The sequence below is a fragment of the Antennarius striatus genome, chromosome 6 (assembly GCF_040054535.1).
Source record: "Antennarius striatus isolate MH-2024 chromosome 6, ASM4005453v1, whole genome shotgun sequence".
In the NCBI taxonomy this organism is placed as follows: Eukaryota; Metazoa; Chordata; class Actinopteri; order Lophiiformes; family Antennariidae; genus Antennarius; species Antennarius striatus.
In genome coordinates, this window is record NC_090781.1 from 20,258,876 (window position 1) to 20,280,049 (window position 21,174).

Here is a 21,174-nt window from a genome sequence, read left to right on the forward strand (position 1 = left end):
ATATATAGGTTCCTATTTTTTTGCGAAAGTACCACTCGGTATAACAGCGTGGTTAGCTAACATGTGAACAGCTCGAATTTAGGTTGAGTAATCCAGTGCTTTTCACGTGATCAAAAATTGAATTTAACTACCTTAAAAAGAGAAATTTAGAATTTATTTCATTTTTGCATTAGTTATTTCCAGACTTGCGAAAAGCCTTGCGTTTGAAGCTGCAGTTTAGCATGTCCTCTGTCATCCACTGTCAACACTACCATCTTCAGTAGGCATCAACGCGACCTGAGGCAGATTGAGTCCAACATGTCAGCGAGTAAAAAGCTGCTTCACTTAATGAAGCACAGAGGTTTTTGGAGTCATGTTCAGAGAAACGTCACAACGTGGTCTCCTGTTGGAGCTGCCTTCAACACCAAAACTCAAAGGAGGTTCAATCTCTCCGAGAAAAACAAGGTTTGTACTTTCTTTAAATGTGTTTATTAACTTTGAGCGCAGCCCAGCTGATCCGTGTTTACCCTCTGCTTTTAGGGGTTGTTTGGAGTCCCAGAGCTGAACTGTCCTGCTGGATTCCAAGTAGCCACCAAGAAAGCTCTCAGGGACATGGACCGCCTGTTGGAAAAGGCCTGCTCTTGTCCTCCAGGGGTTGAGACCATCGACTCTTTTGACCAGCTTTCAGATGGTTTGTGCAAAGTGGCGGATTTGGTGAGTTATTCCCATTATTCCTGATTTAACAAACTGTAATGGAAGCTTTTACCATTGATTTAATGATAGAAGACCTGATTTGATGATTATAAGTGGATTAGATGTCAGTATTTCATGAGTACCACACTCCTAAACCATCCAGGTGATAATTAGTAAGATGATATGGAGCATTAGCCTCATCTGAGGCTGGAATAAAATAAAATAGTAGAACTGTGTTGTGTTTGCGTTATCAGTAATTATAAAACATACAGTAAACACAATATGCAACCAAAATTACAATGCCTCTACAAAATGTACAAAATGTACACAGACTTAAAGTCTCCCAGCACATCTACGTTTTTAGGTGGTTTATTTTTTTAATCCATCCCGTATATTTCTATGTGTTTCAACAGTGGGGGTTTAGAAGATATTCAGGCCCACTAGACTCAGAATGGACAGGTTGTCTTCATCAAATAGAGTTTCCATTTCTGTGAGGAAGAGCATATGCGTTGCTGTTCATAGTATTCAACAGATTGTTTTCTGAACCTGTGCAGGTCCTTTTGATCCATGCATTGTGAAGTATGTACAGCTTATATAAATTATTGTTTCTTTCTTTAACAGGCAGACTTTATAAAAGTAGCCCATCCAGATCCAGCGTTCCGTGAGGCAGCCGAGAAGAGCTGCATAGAGATTGGCACAGTTGTTGAGAAGTAAGAGGAAATGCCTATTAATCTTAGTTTCACATTTTTATTCAAAGCTTCACAGTTAAAATAAAAACATCACAAGGAAAACATTTTATTATATGACTAACATCAGGTCATTAAAGGCATATATTTCTGCAACCTCATCAGTGGATTCCAAACTGACAGCTAGGGATTGTCTTTTGGTTACAGAAACTGATTGCTGTCGTTTTTTGTTGCTTTCTGCTCCAGTGCTTGAAGCAGTTTTTTTATTTATTTTTTATTTGTCTGAATCAATCTAAACATTCCTTTGTTATTTTGATGCATTACTGGAACATTTCAGTCCAAAGTCCACACCTGTCCACTCACAGTAAATGTTGGTCTGCATGTGCACCATTGTTTCCTGAAGCGGTTTAACGTCACAATATTTTCTCAGACCAGCAGATAAATAAAATAAAATGAAATGATAGTATGTTAGATATAATGATAAACATGAATCCAATATGAATACTACTTTATCAGCGGCGTCCTCATAACATCACATCAATGTATGTTTTTTGTTTGTTTTGCTGACCTGGTGGTTTGAATTCATTGGTATTGTAATCTGTGTTAGCGGCTACAGCGGTCCCTTCAAGAAAGTAGTCATGTGACCGAGGCAAGCATCTTGCTTCAAGAGTGACTCATAGATATGGAGGAGAAAATCTGGTAATTTTCCAAAATAAAACATTGTTTAGAATCAGATAATAAATAAAACGGAAATAATGAAGGTTATGCATTCCTTCTGTGTGCCCCGGTACCAGTTGACCAGTTGGAGTTTGGGACCACTGTCCTGACTTCACTTTTGTTTTAGCAGTTTTCTAAAAACAGGTTGCTAACCAACTTCCCACAATCATTGCCACGGGTAACTGGACAACTGTTACTGTTGATCACCACTTCTGTGAAGACAGATCTCAAAAAGTGTTGGGTCAAATGATCATATTTGCATATTGTATGTTTCAGGTTGAACACAAATGTCGAGCTATGCCAAAGCTTAAAGAAGCTGCTGGACAACCCAGACATTCTGGCTCAGCTGGACCCTGACACAAGGTAGTTTCATTTTGTTTGTGTGATGATCCCCACTGTGCAGATTCCTTTTTTGTGTGGAAATATATCTCGTTACATAAATCTAGCAAATAACTATGATGGCATCTTGTTCAATGATGATTCGGTATCAATGTTTTTCTGCCTTTCCAGACGGGTAGCAGAACTGTTCATGTTTGACTTTGAAATCAGTGGAATTCATCTGCATGACAAATTGGTAAGACAAAACATTTTGTCCATCCATGACTCATAAAGTTAATAATAATATGTATTTAATCTCTATCTCTACAGTGTCTCTTAATTTTTTTTCATACCAAACATATTGCCCTTCTCCCTGCAGAGGAAAGAGGCTGTGGCGCTTCATGTGAAACTGCTGGATCTAAACAACGAGTTTCTGGTCGGCTCTCACTTGCCCAACAGGATTGCTAGGTCTGTCATCCCTGATCATCTTCACCAGCAGTTCGGGAGTGAAGGAAGCTTCATCCAAGTGGCGGGCTTACATGCAGATTCCCCCGATGACTTAGTATGTCCTTAAAATGGTCTGGTACATGTCTGCCTTTTACTCAGCAGGTGGCGCTGTTGTCATATAACAGATTTGGGTGTGAGAGTGGGTTGAAACTGATTCAAGTTGATTCTGTTCTGATTTGTTTATCAGATTATATTTTTAATTTGTTTTTATTTTGAAATAGAAAATATTCTTGTAAATAGAATATTGACTGCAGTCTTCTGTTGAGGGATAAGACGTTGTCGCTATCACTCCAATTATTCCTCTTACAGCTTGCCTAACCCTGTGATGATGCTGGGAAGGGTAAAATTAATACTTATTGTCTTCGTTATTCCCCTGGTTCACTATCAGTTTGTCTTTTTCTTGCTCTGCACCTCTTTTTAACATTCCTCTGTAATTGTAGCATCCTTCTGTCTGCTTTTCTTCCTCTTGCAGCTGCGAGAAATTGCCTACAGGGTTTACCTTTATCCAAACGCAGATCTGATGGAGTGTCTGGAAGAGCTGCTGAAATGCAGATACAAACTGGCCAAACTGGTGGGCTACGAGTCCTATGGACACCGGGCGCTGAAGGGAACAATGGCCAAAACACCAGGTTAAGACATCTCCCTTTCAGCAGTTAGTTGTATACTACAGAGTGAAAGGCATTTCTGTGTTTCTTTTACTGTAATGGGTCATGAGATAAAGCAATTGAAATTAGTGTCGAAAGTTATAGAAATATAGAAAGTAATCTCTGGTTTTATGTTCTGCTGCTTAATTTTATCATACTTTACAGAGACAGTGGTGAGCTTTCTCCAGCTGTTAACAGACAAGCTGTCAGACAGGTACCGTTCACTCTTAAATGTTATCGACAAAGATGTGGAAACTCTTAAGGGATGGAATATTCCCTTTGATTACATATAAGGTCGATATAATGACTTTAATATTCCTGCTTCCTATTAGCCTGTCTAGACACAGAAGTAAGTATAGACTGGAATGAAGGCTTCCAGTCAGTTCACACTATTTGTATGTTTTTCTTTCCGTGCAACAGAACAGCCAAAGACTTCCAGATGATGAGAGACATGAAGAAAAAGCTCAACCCTCATAATTCTGTGAGTGATTTCTATGACACATGACAATATTATCCTTGCATCCTGATAGTTTGCATCTTTCCCTTAATCAGTGAGAAATAGTTTAATTGCTGGAAATTTGTTTGATATCACATCTCAATACTTTTCTGTCCAGGAGCTCATGCCGTGGGATCATCCATTCCTCAGTGGAGTTCTACGTGCTGAAAGGTGAGTGGAAGGTGTCTCATACATTGAGGTTCAAATCCAGATTGAAGGGAATATTATGCATTTTTCTATTACTGCAAGGAGGGATTTTCAACGGTTTCCCTAATTATTCAAAAACGGTTCTCCTAATTTCCGCAAATAAAAATAAAACCCACTGGATTTGGGCAAGGAAAACTTTCCTGAGCTTTGTGAGTCTCATCTTGTCCTTTCCTTCGATATGTCTTTCGTTCCTTGGGTCATGACGTCCTTCTTCAAAATATTTCAGTCAAACCATTTAAACGTCAGCCTATTTCATCCTCCTAAACAGGGATCAGCTTCTTCCTCCACTGACTCCATCCATGCAAACGTTTGCTCTTCGAGTGCTTCCAGCTCTGTTGAAATGCTTGTTCTTGATGAACTGCACTTCTTCTTCCCAGCACTCACCAGGGACTAATAACAGGACAGGTCAAACTTTCCCAAGGACTTTTTAAGCACATCTTAATGCGCTGCAGATTCTTCTCTGTCCTTTGGATTCACTCAACAATAAACAAAAAATGTCTGTCTGGTACCGACTGTTCCCAGAGCTCCTAGAGTCCATATGTCCCTGTCTCTGACTCTGTCGTCTCCTGCTGGTGGGTCTGGGTTCTGATTGTTAGTTAGAAGCTCAGCAAGCAGTTTAAGTCTGGTTTTTTAATGGCTTTCAAAGACACTAGTCCCTATGTTGTGCTTTTTCTCTAGATCACTCACTTGGTCATATCTCTGCTCTGCCATCAGCAACTGTTTGAACTGGAAAGTGTAACAGTGCAGTCTGTTATTCATCACTGATAACACTCTCGGTGTGGTGTTCAACCTAAACAAGCCTTTTGACTTGGTGGTCTAATCTGAAGTGCTTCATAGCAGCATGAATGCACTCATTTAAAACATCAGTGGGCCAAAAGTCCACCCTTCTCTCTCCCTGAGCTCTGCAGGATTTGTCCTATCAGTTGACATTGGTCAGGAGGATTTCACAGACTTCTGAGCAGCTTGCAGTCCCACATTTATAGAAATAATGATCTGTCATGTCTCAGAATTAACAACTAAAGGTGCAAACCAGGCAGATTTCTCTAAAGAGCATGAGTAGAAGTTGTCTCTGTCATTCCTTTGTCCTGGTTTACGTTCCTTTTGTAGGTACAACATAGAGCCCAGCCTGTACAGTCCATATTTGTCTTTGGGCGCCTGCATGGAGGGTTTGAACAACCTCTTTTCTCAGCTGTACGGTGTGGCCCTCATGTCTGAGCATCCCGGTCCTGGCGAGGTCTGGTGTGAGGACGTCCGCAAGCTGGTAAAGCTCAGTGAAGATGCAAAAACTCCTTAGATTGCATGGATTCCTCTTTGTGGTGTGTGTTGTGACTTGTGTTTATGTTCCCAGGCCGTGGTACACGAAACAGATGGATTATTAGGATATATCTACTGTGACTTTTTCCAGCGGTCGAATAAACCTCATCAGGTGTGGACATGCAGATACACACACGCATGTGTCACAGCAGTTGAACGTATATCTTAAAGCACCATCAGATAATATCGGTATTAAAGTAATTGCAGTGGAGTCTAAAAAGAAATCTGAAACCAGCAAAACAAAACCATCAATCAATGTGTAACACTATATCCTGTCTGATGTGAATTTTAAGTCAAGCAATAATCACGTAAATTAAATAGAAGATAACGCACCGCAAATTAAATTTTCATTTTTGACACCACCGTCTCGCCCCCACCATCTCCCTCCTCCCTACAGGATTGTCACTTCACCATCAGAGGAGGCCGCAGGTGCCAGGAAACGGGTCAGTACCAGCTTCCAGTCGTGGTCCTGATGCTGAGTCTGCCCCAGCCCACCACCAGAGCCCCCACCCTGCTGTCCCCAGGCATGATGGAGAACCTTTTCCATGAAATGGGACACGCCATGCACTCTATGCTGGGACGCACTCGCTACCAGCATGTGACGGGTGAGGTGTGAGCCCGATTGGTGAATAAATTCAGATACCGGTCCAGGATTGAGTGCTTCAATCAGTAGTAACAGTCGGTATGGATGAGCTCAGCAGCTTTAACATCACAACTGTGTTGTTATCGATGTCCCAAACTATATTAGATGCAGAGCTGTGGTTTATTCTTATAGTAAGTCTGATTAAGCGGAGCCCCGAGGAATCGCTTGGATTATCCTTGGCAAGGAATGCCTTCATTTGATACCATCTTCCGTGTCAGATGAAGCTGAAGGATATCGTCTCCAGTAGTTCAGGATCTTCAAAATATTTGTTTTTCAGTAGTAATAGTAAGACGATATCCAAGTACTCACCTGGAGGCAGATTTGTTTGTGGACACGGCGTTTACACCTGTTCAAGCCTGACAAAAGACAAAGATCCTCCTGTTTGTCTGTTACACTCTTTTTTTTCTATGAGGATGCAGAAATGGTCAAACTGAAGACAACAGCCACTCAGGTGATTTGTGTGTTGGATCAGAATGTAGCTCTAGTCCGGTTCTAATCAACACGAACAAAATGCACAGTTTCCGTCATTTGTGTTTTTCTTTTTCATTTCTATAGTTAGAAGTTAAACTTATGCTCATTCTAAGAACAGGATTCATGTTGGTGAGAACTGAAAGAAACCTTTGATATTATGTCATGAAACCTCCTGTGAAGTGGAGATAAATAACCTGTCTTTTCATTCATCAATTGTGACCGAGGGATCCTGGTTGTTTCTGGTTTTTTTACTTTTCTTTCTGGATGTTATCAAATTTTCTATTTATTCGCAACACAAATCACTTGAGACATGTTCTTGAGCAACCTCCTCATGAGATTCACCCCTATGGATTGAGCGTCGACCGACACAGAAAGGATAAACAAAGCCTCTTTATCCTGTGTTTACATTTTTTTTTGTCCTTATTTCAAAGCTTTGACGTCTCTCCTCCAGGAACCAGATGTGCAACTGACTTCGCTGAAGTCCCTTCCATCCTCATGGAATATTTTGCCACCGACTACAGAGTCATCAGCCAGTTTGCACGCCATTATGAGACCGGACAGGTATTGTAAGCAGTATGATGGCTATGGGCACTAAAACATTCATCAGTGATTGTAGAGAGATGCTTTCCAAGATTGTCTTCATCAGCCATTTCCATGCCAATGATTTGTTGTCTGTCGTCACCTCAGCCTCTTCCTGAGAGTATGGTGTCTCGCCTGTGTGAGTCGAAGAAGGTGTGCGGAGCTGCAGACACCCAGCTGCAGGTGCAGTAACCGAACCGACCCACAACACCACAACCACCATGTTACACAACACCACAGTTCCATCTGAGAATGAGCTTCACCTTCACAGGAACACACAGCTGCAGGAAAGTCATCGAAGCGACAAAGACTCCGGTGCTTTACAGGAAGAAGGTTGATAATTATCACTGTCAATAGCGATAGCATCTCGTAGTCAAAGTTTTCAGTGTGGTGTCTGGAGTACTTAGCTTGTTAAATGTAGAATATTAAAGTAAAAAAAATCCCCTTTGCTTAAGTTATTATTCCTTTCAACAGTTTGGGAATAATCTTTTTTTTAAGGGTGAAACTGGAAACTGAATTTCTGAAGCAACAGATCGTTTGTAACAGGTTGGACACAAAATCCACATCAAACCACTGCTTCCAAAGTTTAAATAATAACGTGTTTACAGATCGATGGAATTCATGGAGTAGATTGAGAAGATGTGGTTTAAGGATTTTAAGAAGACAACTTTTTTGTGTGTGGAAAAACTACATCAGACTCTAAATATCATTCAAAACATCTTAAAGCAAATCTGCAGGGACGTTTAAAACATACCAGTAATTGCTTTTCCCCATTCTTTCATGCTGCTGGTTTTTGTACTCATTATATATTTTTGTCTGGTTTAGTGAACACAACTATTAGATGCGTGCTCAAGTGCTTCTAAATACATTTCTATGGAGAACTCACTGCAACGCAGTACACACATGTGCGGGAATGAAGGATTAACGTGTTGTATTTGTTCTTGTGCAGGTTTTCTACGCTGTCTTGGATCAAGTCTACCACGGTAAACCTCAGAACCGCTCCACCACAGACATCCTGAAAGAGATGCAGCAAAAATTCTACGGCTTGCCGTACACATCCAATACGGTACATCCCAGACGGTCTTTGATTTATTTTCTTGAATATTGTGCCTTCAGATCAAATTATAGAGTTTGGAGTTGACGATAATTAGGGGAAAGTTCTGCGTTCAGCTCATCACAAACTTGTCTGAGGGGTCTTCCCTCCTTCTCCTCCTCCTCTTCTTCTCTAGTTTTATATCCTCTACCCAGGCACAGCAGTGTTTATGGGATTAAAGCCTTTTTTGAAGTCCTGGTAAAATAACAAAGCAGTGATACACTTTGAACGGTCTCTCCCTGGGGGAAGTACTTGAAACTCTTCTTCTCGGTCATTTAATTTAAAAAAAAAAAGTTCTCTATTTCCCCCAATTTTACAGCTGCAGATGAGGAAGGAGAGGAGAATCAAGAACGCATAATCGAGCAGGGAATGGCCCTCATATAGCATTTTACTCTGGGCTATAATTATGTGGGGGGGTGCCATCAGGAATAGAGATTACAGAACTGCTGCACATTCTCCCAAAAAGTTGACGTTTCTCTTCGCTGGAGTTCACCCACCCTCCTGTCCCGCGTGGGTTTAAGTTATATCGTTTCCTACCGTCGTCGTCATTCCCTGTCAACATCACAAGTCACAGCGAAGCGTCTGACAGACCCCCATTTTTTTGCTGCTGTGTGTGCAGTTTAACCCACAGCAGGATCGTTTTTCCTCACATGAACTCAGAAACTGAGGATGATTGCAGCGTTTAAGTTCCTCGCCTTAGATCATAATTGGATCAGAGCAAGTGAAAACAGATTTGTTTAGATCCTCCAATGACAGGCTCTCCCTTGTTTTTCTTTTTTAGTTCGCCTTCTTCCTCTCGCTCCCTTCTCCGAAACCCCGTAGAAACCGTGCTCGGGGGGGGGGTGTAAGTTTCCACCGTGAAGTGAACGTCTGAGTGGCTAATAGGTTACCGAGGGCCACAGATTCTAAACATTAAGGTGATGCTGACATGTGTGTAGTTTATAGAGTGAGGCGATCGTTTCCCGCTGAGCGCTGAAAGAGGATCAGCTGTGAGGAACACGGACCACATGCTCACCCTCAAGCCTGCGATAATATTTGGAAATATATGTCAGAAACAAACATGTTCTCCTCTCTGTGTTGACATTTCTTTAATCCTCCATTCTCAGCCTAAATGTTTTTTCATCCAAGTGTTCTTTTTTTTTTTAATACTAAGCAGTTTTTTTTTTTTTTTAATGCACGCTCAAGCACATCTAATCCTCATTCCGCAACACATGCTGCACCTTACCCCCGGGAACAAAAGATCAGTTTTAAAAAAGCAATATCAATTACAAAACGATTGCAGTGGAATACCTGCGCCAACTCCGACTCCATCGTGCACGAGGATCAAAAAGACATCTCTCCAAGTCAACATCAATTATTAGATGTGAGGCGGAGGAATCAGAGACGGAGAAGAAACAGAAAATAGTTTTTGTGGGACGTGGTGAGCGTTTTAAAAAAACAACATACAGAATCTTTGAAAGGCTGTAGATTTAAGCAAAACAACTGAATCTTTACAGTTTTTTTCACTCCTATTAAATCAGAACAGTAGATGTTTCCCTTCATCCCAGAATTACCTCTAAACAGTTAAACTAGACCCAGAACCCTCATGACTGCAGTCAGCTGACCAAGTCAACTCTCAGCCAGGACTCCTCTCTGGAGCTCTGGGGCTCTTATTAAAGCCACCGCAGGCCAGAAAGAACAGCTTCAGCGTTTTCAATGCCGTCCGATTATCCAGACCTAAACAGACCACAGAAGTCTTTCCCATCATGCTTGGGGAAAAAAAATAATCTTCAAAACTGATAGAACCCTTTATCATCCAGTAACTTTGTTTTGAAGCTGTTTATCAGATATAATCTTTAAATTAACAGTGTTTGTTGTGTAAATACTGCTCACCTGAATGTTGATGAAACTTTGAGAAAGGACAGGCCAACAAAGTCTGGAAGAGGATCTGAAGATACATAAATTACTTTACATTTTGAATGAGCAGGATTTAGTTTTCCGTCTGGCACCTTCTCCTCGTGAGAAAGCAGCACAGGTCGAGTGAGGTAGACGGTGAATGAAGAGAAGGAGAGATTTTACCAAGAACAAAAACTGAATCTGAGAAATCTTGATTATTTTTTTAAGTAACAACATTTAAAAAATTCATTGAAAGAATATTTCCAAGTCAATAATATGTCAATGTTAACTTTACTGTTTGTTTCTGCTGCCACGGGGTGTCAGAAAAATATCATAGACTGTTTTCCCTGGCCTTCTTATTAAACGGTTCTACTGTAGCCCGTAGACTTCAGTCACTGAGAAGCAGGATTTTCTTCCACAGATGTGTTCATGCTTTGATTCAGACGCTCATTCCTCCTCCACCTGAAGCTTAAAGTTAACATTTTGGGTTTTTTTATGCAGAGGTGGAGGGAGACATTCACCGTCTGGTACAGATTGTTAACTCCACCAGCTGCTGACTCTTCTTAAATAGATGAATGTTTGAGTAGTTCTGCCAGCTCACCCCCCACCCAAAACGTTTAAAGAGATCAGTGAAGAGTTCATCTTAATAGATAGGGAGATGGGGCCCCCCCCTCAGGCTACTGCAGGGAGAACACGAGACTGAAGGGGGCTTTCTACCATTCAGGGATTTCCACGTTTTGTCTTTTAAAGAAGGAAAGTTGTGATTTAACGTAAACTTTTCTGTTCCATCTGTATAATAACATCAATCAGATGATGATGTTTTTCTACTACAGGCATGGCAGCTGCGATTCAGCCATCTGATTGGATACGGAGCCAAGTACTACTCGTATCTCATGTCCCGCGCCGTGGCCTCGATGGTGTGGAAGCAGTGCTTCGTTCAGGATCCACTGAACAGGTGAGACCACGTCCACCTCCACATTTCTAGCTGATGATTTCTGGAGAGGTTAGTTATTTTACTGCTGGAATGATGTTTTTTTTTTTTATAGAACTAGACTCTCTGCGTAAAGACATGAATGTTTGTGGAAACAGATAAAGGCCTCAGTTTTTGCCGTTTTGTTCAAAATATATTTAAAAAAAAGTAGAACCAGGAAGCAGAGCCCCACAGGAAAACACATGAAGTTGGACAATGCCCGGTTCTGTCTCATCCAGATGATGTCATACTCCACTTACGAGGTGCACTGAAAAAGTCCCTCAGAATACTTTGGGATAGAATTTTGCCGTGAACTGATCAGGATTCACCACCTCTTGTTTGACTTGTTTAGGCTTTGTTTTACTCAGTACAGAAAACAATTTGACGACTACTTCCTGTTCACACACACTTTCTGTAAACAGCTTGAAAGCACAATAAAATATGTTTCTGAGAACCAAAGTGAGTCAATGTTAACATTTCTAAATGTGATTCTAGTTGGAGGGTTTTAATCTCTGGTTTGTGTGCCGTATCTCTCGCCTTCGCTCCAGACGTGTCGGTCGTATCTCTGTGGCGTCGAGCCCCTGCAGCCTTTTCCTTTTCACTTCCTATGCTGTCTCTCTCTCTTCCCATTCCCTCTGAGTTTGGTTTAGTTCCACCTGCAGTTGCCAGATCTGTTTCCTGTCACCTGTCTGCGTTAGAAGACGTGGCCCCGGGCTTCAAACACAGTAGCAACGGGCTTAACAACCTATCAGGAGCCGTTCAGCAAGAATACAGGTGGCTGTAACCTAACCTCCTTTTCTTGTGGGCTCTTTCTTTCTCCTTGTCAGGGATATGGGTGAACGTTACCGTCGTGAGATGCTGGCCCATGGAGGATCGAAGGAGCCCATGCTGATGGTGGAAGGTAAATCACAAACTCCACCTTTTTTCTTTTTCTTTTTTTTTTTTCTTGACCCATAAATGTCAATGAAACACTATTTTATGGCCACATCTGGTCTCCTAAACTATGTTTTAACTCCCAGATGGCTTTTTGACCCCTCCGCCTGCAGGCAGACATTGTCCTATTTCTAACATCCATCCTCCATTTTGCTATTTATGCTGCTCCAGAATTCATCTCCCTCAGTAAAAATTAAAATGCCAGTCTAATGACCTGCAGTGACACGAGTAAAATTTGTACCCATGTACTGTTGCGGAATTCCTGGCTATCGAGATGTGCTTGATAGCCAGGAATTTGAGACTCGGTTCTCATGTGAGACAGAAAAACATCCAGAATTATTCACACATACAGTAAATGTAGATAAAGGCAACATCATTAAATAAAGAACATGCTGGGTTGACGATGCCAAAGAGAGACAATAAGAGCCAAACATGGTGGGAAGGCTTCAGAAAGAGTTTTTTAGCCCCCTAAGGACCGCCTGTTGAAGGTTGATCTGTCGACATCTTTCTAAATGGACCAAGTCGGTGAGGTTGAAGGATGAGTCTGACGTTTTGACAACAAATTATGTGCAACTCACAACCATGAGACTGATAATGCAGATAGTAGCAGCTAGCCGCTAATGCGTAGGCAAAGAAAATCAATCCAAAAATGTCTTCTATCCATGGAAACAGTTTTCAGAGTGTTTTTCCCTCCACCTCTGTTCAGCAGAGAAGGTAAATAAGTGTTGTTTATGTCTTTCTACAGAAGCCCGGTTTTATGAGATAACTCAGTGAAATCCTCCTGTAAGGGTTGCTGATACCACCTGATCACCTAAGAATGAGCTTCAGAAGCAGCTGAGTCCATCAGTCAAGTCTGAGTTCTTTAAGTGTTCACAGCTGCTGCTACTGATGTTGTGGGGTTTTTTTAAATCTCATTCCGTGCTTCAGTTCCCACCGTACCAGCCGAACACACACTGCACAGAGTTTTTTGGGTTTTTTTTACGACCCAGGGACGCATCCAGTCACACAGGCGTTCTCCTGTGGTGTGAATTGCTGAGTCAGCTCCTTCAGGCAACCCTTGACTGCAGGCGCTGTCAATCGGTTCAGATGTTGAATCTGCTCTAAATAACATCTTTTCTAAACAACATGAAGCGTTCCCACGGGTCTGAACTCTTTGGAGTTGGTGAAACAGATGAAATTCACTTTCTTTGCGACAGACGTAAACAGACCAGATCACTGACAGTTCTTGAATGTAAACACTGTGTGTAAAAATATATATTGACATTAAAATTTAGCAGCAGTGAATTTTGAACATTCCAGTATTTGCCTGCTGTCTGTGAGCTTCTCTAAAGAGTGCTAGTCCTCAACAGCAACTAACTTTAATCTGTGCTTCAAACCATGCTTTGTCAGGTGCTTGAATCTGAGGCAATTGAGCCTGGAAAGTCATTAAAATGCTATTATTATGTGTTTTGTGAGATAAAATGCAGAAGCACTTAAAGACAGATGTGTGATTTTGGATATGAGTCCTGGAAGCTTTCAGATTTGAAGAATGTTTCAATCCTTCTGCCGTAGTACTGATGTGACTCTAGAGATGGTGTTGTTTGGTGTGTAAGTTAATGTGCTAATATTAGCGTTTAGCACAGAGCAGTGCCATGGTTAGGAACAGACCCCCCGATCCATATCTGGTGTGAGTTTTGTGTTTTCCTGTTACTCATTATGCAGTTATTGATCACCGCGCGTCATTTTAGCAATAAATTATCTAAACATGTCTGACAGACATGTTAAAAAAAAAAATTCCCCCGTTTGCTTCTTCCTTTCATCCTTTCATCACTTCCTCCTCAATGTGAAAGAGTCACCGCGGCGTGTTTGGACAGGACAACAGAAGAGAAGGTGAAAAGAGTCAGAGGTGGAGGTGTAATCTCGGGTAACATTTGGGAGGGTCCCTTAAATCTCCCCCTCAGGGTTGCCTCCTCCTTCAGATTGTCCTCTGCACCTCCAACCAAGGCTACGCCCAACCTCTTAAATTACTGTACACCTATCTAGAGTAGGTCCTTGGTATTAATCTACTGATCAATTAATGGTTTTCAACTGGCAGCGTTTGGCTTAATGGTTGCGTTTGAATGGTCCTCTAATTATATCCTGTGTGTAGGATCAGTTTATTATACATGTTTACCACTTGTTAGTCACTATTCAAACCTCAAGACTGAAAAAATATCAGAATTATAATTCTTGCGCAACATTTCTTGTCAGTTTTCCATTGCAGAGTTTTTCATAATCATTGGAAATCTGTTTTTGTGATCACTAAATCTATTCCATGTCTGCAGAAATACTCTAAAACATTCCCGCTTCTTAGAAGGAGACCCATCCGGCTGTATTGTCGTTTTGAAGGCAGGGTATGTCCTCGTAATTCAACATCATGAAAGTAAAAGCCAGCGTTATAAAAATGCATCGCTGCATGTGCCGAACCATTTAGCTTTTCATCGCCGTCCTCAATGGGGTTGAGCAGTTCATAGCGACCATCTTGAATTCCTATTTCTGGAAGGAAAAATGATTTTGAAGCAAATAAGATGTGGAGTTTTGTGTCTAAAGTCATATTTAGGCCAGAACAGAGCAGAAGATGAGAGGAGAGACACAGAATCCAGAGCCTGCCCGGTTACACATAGTCCTTTTAAAGAAAAATGTCTATGGAGGTGTGTAAGACTTCCTGCCACCCCCTTTGGTGAGGTGGTAGAAGGGGGCACACATGGAACCGGAGCAGGCCAAGAAAGGCTAATCAGAGGCCAGTCTTTATCTCCGTGGCTCCCTGCCTGCTACTAGATGTTTCCCAGTAAAAGACGATGTTGAAATGTAAACCAGGGCATTAAATTCAGGGCAACAGCATCCGTCGGGGTAAAAAAGTAAGTGTATGAAGGAGGAGAAAGGGAAGGAGAGCCTGAAAGGCGATCGAGTGGCTGGACTGAACCTTGGCTCCGGCTACAGAGAGTGCTTTCATGGCCGGGATTGTTTCCGTTGCTCGGACCGCCCAGTGCAGGAAATGGATCTACACGGGCTCGGTAGTAGAATCCCAGGACCCTGTTGGGCTTTCTTTTTGTAGGCTTTTCTGAATAGATCGTATTCTTGAACAATGATTAATAAACCCAGAAGGTGTCCCTCAGCGCTTTCGTGGCTCACCCTAACCCCACAGATCAGACATGAAACTAAAGAATATATTTTACAACCCTGACACTGAGACACAGGTGATTTATGATTTTTATTTTTATTTTTTTTAGTATTCCACACGGCACAGGTGCCCTCAATAAATCCTCGACTTCACGGTAATAGTTACTCTGTTACTGCAGCTCTTCGACAACATCTGAAGAAATTTTTGTCATCATTGCATGGACGAAAACTTTTGTTAGTCTTCATGTCATGAAAATCCAACTGGTGCATTTCTGTGTTTTAAGGTTTGTTTGCTCAAATCGTCTACGGATGAGCTTTTTTGGCACATACAGCACTTTGGGGTACTTGCTGACAGCAGCATAGTAACATTTTATAACATGACAAAGAACAGTTTTGATTTCCAATTTCAAAACAAGTAATTATAATATGTAATACTGTATATGTAGAGAGTAGAGTATAACTTTATCCCTTAAGAAGGTTCCGTCAGGGTAATTAATTTCTCCTTCGCACACAGTGCAGTGAGAACACAAAACACAGAAAAAAGCATACAGAAAGCACCAGCACATAGAAAGTAATACAACACTAAATAGAAAGATTAATAAATAACCCATCAATAATATACAAATAGAAAATCATAAATAGGCATCGAAATCAAGAAATAAACAGGCCTACTTAAGTATGGTATATAGTGTTTGCATTGTTTTTGCTCTATTGTTTGTGTCATCCCTCAGCTCTCGTGTGGACTCTCTTCTTCTTCATCTCCCCCAGAGAGGAGTTGAGCAGTTTAATGGCTCGGGGGATGAAGGAGTTCTTCAGTCTGTTGGTCCTGCATGTTGGGAGGCGCAGCCTCTGGCTGGTCAGGCTTCTCAGGCTTCTCTGGTTGTTGGTAATGGTTTGCAGAGGGTGGTTGACATTGTCCATGATGTCCAGCTGTTTGTCCAAGGTTCTCTTCTCTGCCATCGTTGCCAGAGGGTCCAGCTTCATACAGACCACTGAGCTGGCCCACCTGATCAGCTTCTCCAGCCTGGAGAGATCCGCCTTAGTCACGCTCCCTCCCCAACACACCAAAGCGTACCACAGGATGCTGGCGACCACAGACTGATAGAACAACCACAGGAGCTTCCTGCAGATGTTGAATGCCCTCAGCCTCCTCAGAAAGTACATCTTATTCTGTGCTTTCTTGTACAGCTGCCTTCGTGTTACTGGTCCAGTCCAGCTTGTTGTCCATCCCCCGCCCAAGATATTTATACGTCTGTGCAACCTCCACCTCCTCCGTTCCTATCAGAACTGGTCTAGGTTGGTGTCTGTCCCTCGTGAAGTGAATGACCAGCTCTTTAGTTTTTGAGGTGTTGAGCTTCAGGCTGTTGCTGTGACACCAGTCAACAAAGCCGTTCACCAGGCATCTATACTACTCCTTCTCATTCTCCCTGATACATCCCACGATAGCTGTGTCATCTGCGTACTTCTGGATGTGACACAGTTCTGAGTTGTAGCAGAAATCCACCGTGTACAGGGAGAAGAGGATTGCGGACAAGACAGTCTGCTGTGGAGCAGCTGACAACAGTATCAGACGTGGCGTCCTTCAGCCTGACGAACTGTGGTCTGTCAGTGAGGTAGTCTTAGATCCAAGCAACCAGGCCGGGGTCCCCTCGTATTTGTAGGAGTTTTTCCTGTAGGATACAGGGCTGGATGGTGTTGAAGGCACTTGAAAAATCCAGAAAATATGTACAGTATATATTATAATAATTTCTTTCATTTGAAACCACGAAAGGGAACATTATGGTGTCGTCATGGGAGAGGTTGGTAGTACGTGTTCATCCCTTGGGGATCTCAAATTTCAACAATCATATTTACATAAACGTTTCTAATTCCTGGTTGCATGCACTGACTTTAAAGTCACATTAAGCAAAATAGATCTCACAGATTTCTTTGTTTTTCATTTCATCTAGATTTGTTTACTGAGATTTGAAGAGTTCATTCTCATCACCATGGCGTGGTTTACTTCAGTTTTGTTTCTTTTGTGTTTAATATAAGATAATCCTTTTCCTGCTGGTTTTCTGGGCCTAAAATTCATGAAGATTTCTGAGCTTTAATTTGAAGCCATGAATGTTTGGTCCTGGTTTGACATCGGTAGCTGCTTCTCACAGTTTGACACGTTTCAAACTTCTTCTCTAACAACCACATATGTGTTTTGAAATGTGTGATTGTAAATCCTGACATAGACGTAGACAATTAGTTTGCTTGGTCACTACAGAGGTGACACATGCTGCTCACGCCATTTTGGAAATGGTTGTGAAGGTTCTATAACGGTGCCAACCAAGCTCATGGGGATCATGATCACCAGCTGTTAAAAATACTTTCAATGCTTCTGACTTGTAAAAGTCACTTTCCAGTTGTTGTGATTGCTGCTAGAAGAATAGAAGTGTTTCCAACACTTGATTCATCTGTGGAAGAAGCCATCCTTCAGATGGCTGATAAATTCAGCCTCAGCTCACTGCAGCAGTTTGGAGCGATTTCCACTGAATTCTTGTCCCCAGAGTCGTCATCAGCGAGACTCAGAGCTGTTAGCGAACCACGTAGGTCTTCATTTGACCGATACCCATCGCCCACCACCCTTTACTAAAATAAATTCTTCTCTTCATGTTAGTGTTCTGAGGACAGGCTTCTTACAAGCACCATTAAGATGCACATCAAAGTCAAACTCGGCTGTATTGTCAAGTGTAGCATATATGCACGACATACAGCACAGATGAAATTGCAGTCCTCTCTTACCCATGGTAAACAGGCAGTACAACAGGCAGTACAACCCAGGCAGGACAACAGGCAGGACAACAGGCAGTACAACAGACAGTACAACAGACAGTACAACAGACAGTACAACAGACGGTACAGCACGAAGTATGAGATGAAACACAAGGGATGGTAAACATCTCTATACACTCTTTGATCCCGTAGGGGAAGCCAACGGACACATACTTGTCCGTTGGCTGTTTACAGTTTTTTTAATTCTTCATGCTGTATCTCCTAACTCTGAATCCTCCAAACTCCATTGGCCCGGTCAGCCGACGCCCCAGGCGCTTAGGTAACTGTAATGGGAAGACGTCCCATTCTTCAATGGCCGCGTCCGTTATGAATGGAAATGGAAACTCTTAAATCCGAGATGGCTCACATGGCAAAGATTCTGTCCCAAGGCTTCCCTAACAATAGACACAAAGCACAGCCTATGTTTAGTTTGGCTCTAGTTTTCCTTGGTTCTTCGCCAAGTGAGTGAGTGTACCCTTCTCAGCATGCTTAGCTTTAGCTTCAGCCTCTCGTTTTACAGCGTGCTGATTGTCCCCTGCTGGTCAGAGGTGTTTTTACTTTGCTTTGTTTTTTTAAAAATTTCATCTGACTTAGCTCCGCCTCCCCAGTGTTGGTCTATAAAAGCAGACTCTCCGATCAGATACTCCTCCGCAGGGTTGTTATGACTTTGACTTTATCTGTGCATTCCTCTCAAACTCTCCCAGGGATCTGGGTGGAGAGAAAACTCCTTCCTCCGTCTGCCCGCCTGGCGAGTCAACACCCTGAGCTGTTGGCGACGAGAAGCCAGCGAGGCCTGTATCGTTTACCTGACAAACCTCTCCCCCCTCCTGCTACACTCCCTCAATTTCTCATCCTGTTAGCTTTGCTTATTTAACGCACCACCCTGCAGAAGATGAGGCTCCGGATGTCACATCCTCCTCCAGATGCGCCATCAAGAAATGACATCTATTGGAGAAAGCAGCGCTGACGCTGAACAGGGTTCTGATTGGAGCGATCGGCTCTGTCTGCTCACTCACTGTAAAAATGACCAAAGTAAATGCCAAGTCCTTCTCTTTGGCTCCGGACTTTGTGCGTCAAGGTTGTCGTTGTGTGAACGGCCCTCACCTCTGACCTCTGGGCCCAGTTTGATAGAATATCAGTAAAAACTGTTGTGACCAACAATAGAATTTCTTTTCATGCGTTAAACAAAAAGTTGGATGAGCGTTAGTCTTTTGGTGTCAAGCAGTCATTTATCACCTGACTCAGCTCTATGAAGCATTATTACCTGTTATTATATCCCACCTTAGAATGAAGTAAGGAGGATTTTTTAGTTTTAGTCAATAACGTTAATTTATATACTGTAGTCCAGTATCATAAAGAAAGCATGAGGCTTCACTGCCTGTTAGGATGTGTGACATCCTCCATCTTTAGACCTACAAAATGAACAAAAAATCAGTCCTGTGTCGTCATCTTGGAATGAAATTGGGGGATTTAAATGTCAGTTGAAGCTCTTTTCTATTACAGTGGAATAAACGCTGCCAGTTCTCTGAGGATGGATTTAAGTGCAACCTGATGACCCGAAGCCGCAGCATCCTCTCTGTTAATGCGCCTTGAGCTCATACATTCTGGATGCCGTGTCAAAGGGGCCAACGACCGCCACAGACGTCATCAGTGGTCACTGCAGCTCGGAAAAGCTCTAAATGCTGCTGGGTCGTTCCCAGAGATCCAGAGTCCTTGGACTCCAGTACGGATCATCTTGTAGCCGCGGGGCAGGGCGCAACCGCTGGGTAAGAGGAGATGATAATCCCTCCTCTGGTGTTCTCATGCGAGGCGATTCACTGCAGACCAGGGTCACATCTGCACCTTCTACCTGCAGAGGCGCTTTCAGGAAACACACCACAAACGTTGGCGATCATTGTGCGAAAACGCTTTACGCCGACATTCATGCGTGCCTGTGCAGACATGCTTGCGTAGTGTTCGTGTGTGTGAGAGCGCGCTGGAGGTGACCCGTGCAGGAAAGAGGGGAGGGTTGGGGGGGGGGTATTTACATTGGCAGCTACACAAGGGGAAATGAACTGACTTCAAAGCGGGCGTGCAGCTGAATTGTAAAGAGAGCAGGGGACTCCTCCATGCATGAATTGGCAGACGGGGTCTGAAAACACAGGCAGACATTCCCAGGGTTTGCTCGTTGGTGGTACAGTCGTGTTTGCTCTTGAGTGCTGGTCACAATCCGGTGTAAGCCCCCCACCACCCCCCCACCTCTGGAGTACTGTAAAACATCTATATTGAAAACCTCACAGAGGTTTTCCATGACATGAACTCATGTGGGATTTAATCGGTAACAAAAACAAAGTCATAAATAAGTGAGAATGTCAGCCGATACAACTGTGATTTGTGTCGTTAGAAATCAGAGGACCAGTGTGCCCCCCCCTCCACCCACCCACAGCCTGGACACGTCCATAAAACCAACTGCTTTGTCATTTTGTCTAAAAGGGATGCTGCAGAGACGACCCACCATCGAGGACTTTGTGGATGCGCTGGTTTCTGAGCTCAACCCAAACTTTGAGACGTTCATCATGGACTCTGAAAGTTGAGCGTCACCCTGCGTTGGCACGGAAACCAAACCTGTACGTCAAAGAAGACTCAGGATGCTGAGGTGAAAGACGAGGCAGAGACGAGGCACTGAAGTGATGTTGGTCCTTCGTAAAGTCACATGACTTGTTTTGTGTATTTTTGTCTTTTTATGGGAAAATAATAATTTAAGACTTGATACCAGGGCCTGTAAACATTTATCAGCATCTAAAAATTACTCTGTCAATTAAATGCACTGTTTAATAACATAAGACCATTTTAAGTGTGTGGATAAGGTTGTATTGTATGTATAAACTGAAGTTCAAAATATTTGCGCTTTTCATCGTTTCATTTTCCTCCTCCTCATCTCTGTTCTCAGCACTCAAGCCGGCACAACATTTTGTTTTCTTCCTGATCAAATCAGGGCGAGGAAGGACGTTTAATCTGCTCTTCCTGTCATGTGGTCATTATTTAAGCTTTCAATTAACAGTGATCCCTCTGTTTTGTCTGTCAGGAGCTTTTGAGGAAGAGGAGGGAGAAGTTAGATGCAGAAGTGGAA

The 21,174-nt window shown here is 42.5% G+C and overlaps 1 protein-coding gene across 1 annotated transcript; it reads left to right on the top strand.

The window, feature by feature from the left end:
- The first annotated feature begins 52 nt into the window (after window positions 1-52).
- On the top strand, window positions 53-20,945 carry LOC137596597 (mitochondrial intermediate peptidase-like). Its single transcript, XM_068317265.1, has 19 exons — window positions 53-444; window positions 520-693; window positions 1,294-1,382; window positions 2,352-2,438; window positions 2,586-2,649; window positions 2,773-2,955; window positions 3,373-3,529; window positions 3,710-3,758; window positions 3,965-4,025; window positions 4,159-4,211; window positions 5,355-5,508; window positions 5,596-5,673; window positions 5,959-6,166; window positions 7,127-7,236; window positions 7,363-7,437; window positions 8,204-8,320; window positions 11,056-11,177; window positions 12,020-12,093; window positions 20,538-20,945. The coding sequence occupies exons 1-19, from the start codon at window positions 298-300 to the stop codon at window positions 20,636-20,638; spliced, it is 2,103 nt and encodes a 700-aa protein (XP_068173366.1). The 5' UTR covers window positions 53-297; the 3' UTR covers window positions 20,639-20,945.
- Window positions 20,946-21,174: the final 229 nt, after the last annotated feature.

Bases quoted from the DNA above. Each gene is read 5' to 3' on its own strand.
- LOC137596597 (XM_068317265.1), top strand. From the start codon at position 298: ATGTCAGCGAGTAAAAAGCTGCTTCACTTAATGAAGCACAGAGGTTTT. The intron at 3,530-3,709 runs GTTAAGACATCT...CATACTTTACAG, and splicing joins AACAATGGCCAAAACACCAG to AGACAGTGGTGAGCTTTCTC. The intron at 3,759-3,964 runs GTACCGTTCACT...TCCGTGCAACAG, and splicing joins ACAGACAAGCTGTCAGACAG to AACAGCCAAAGACTTCCAGA.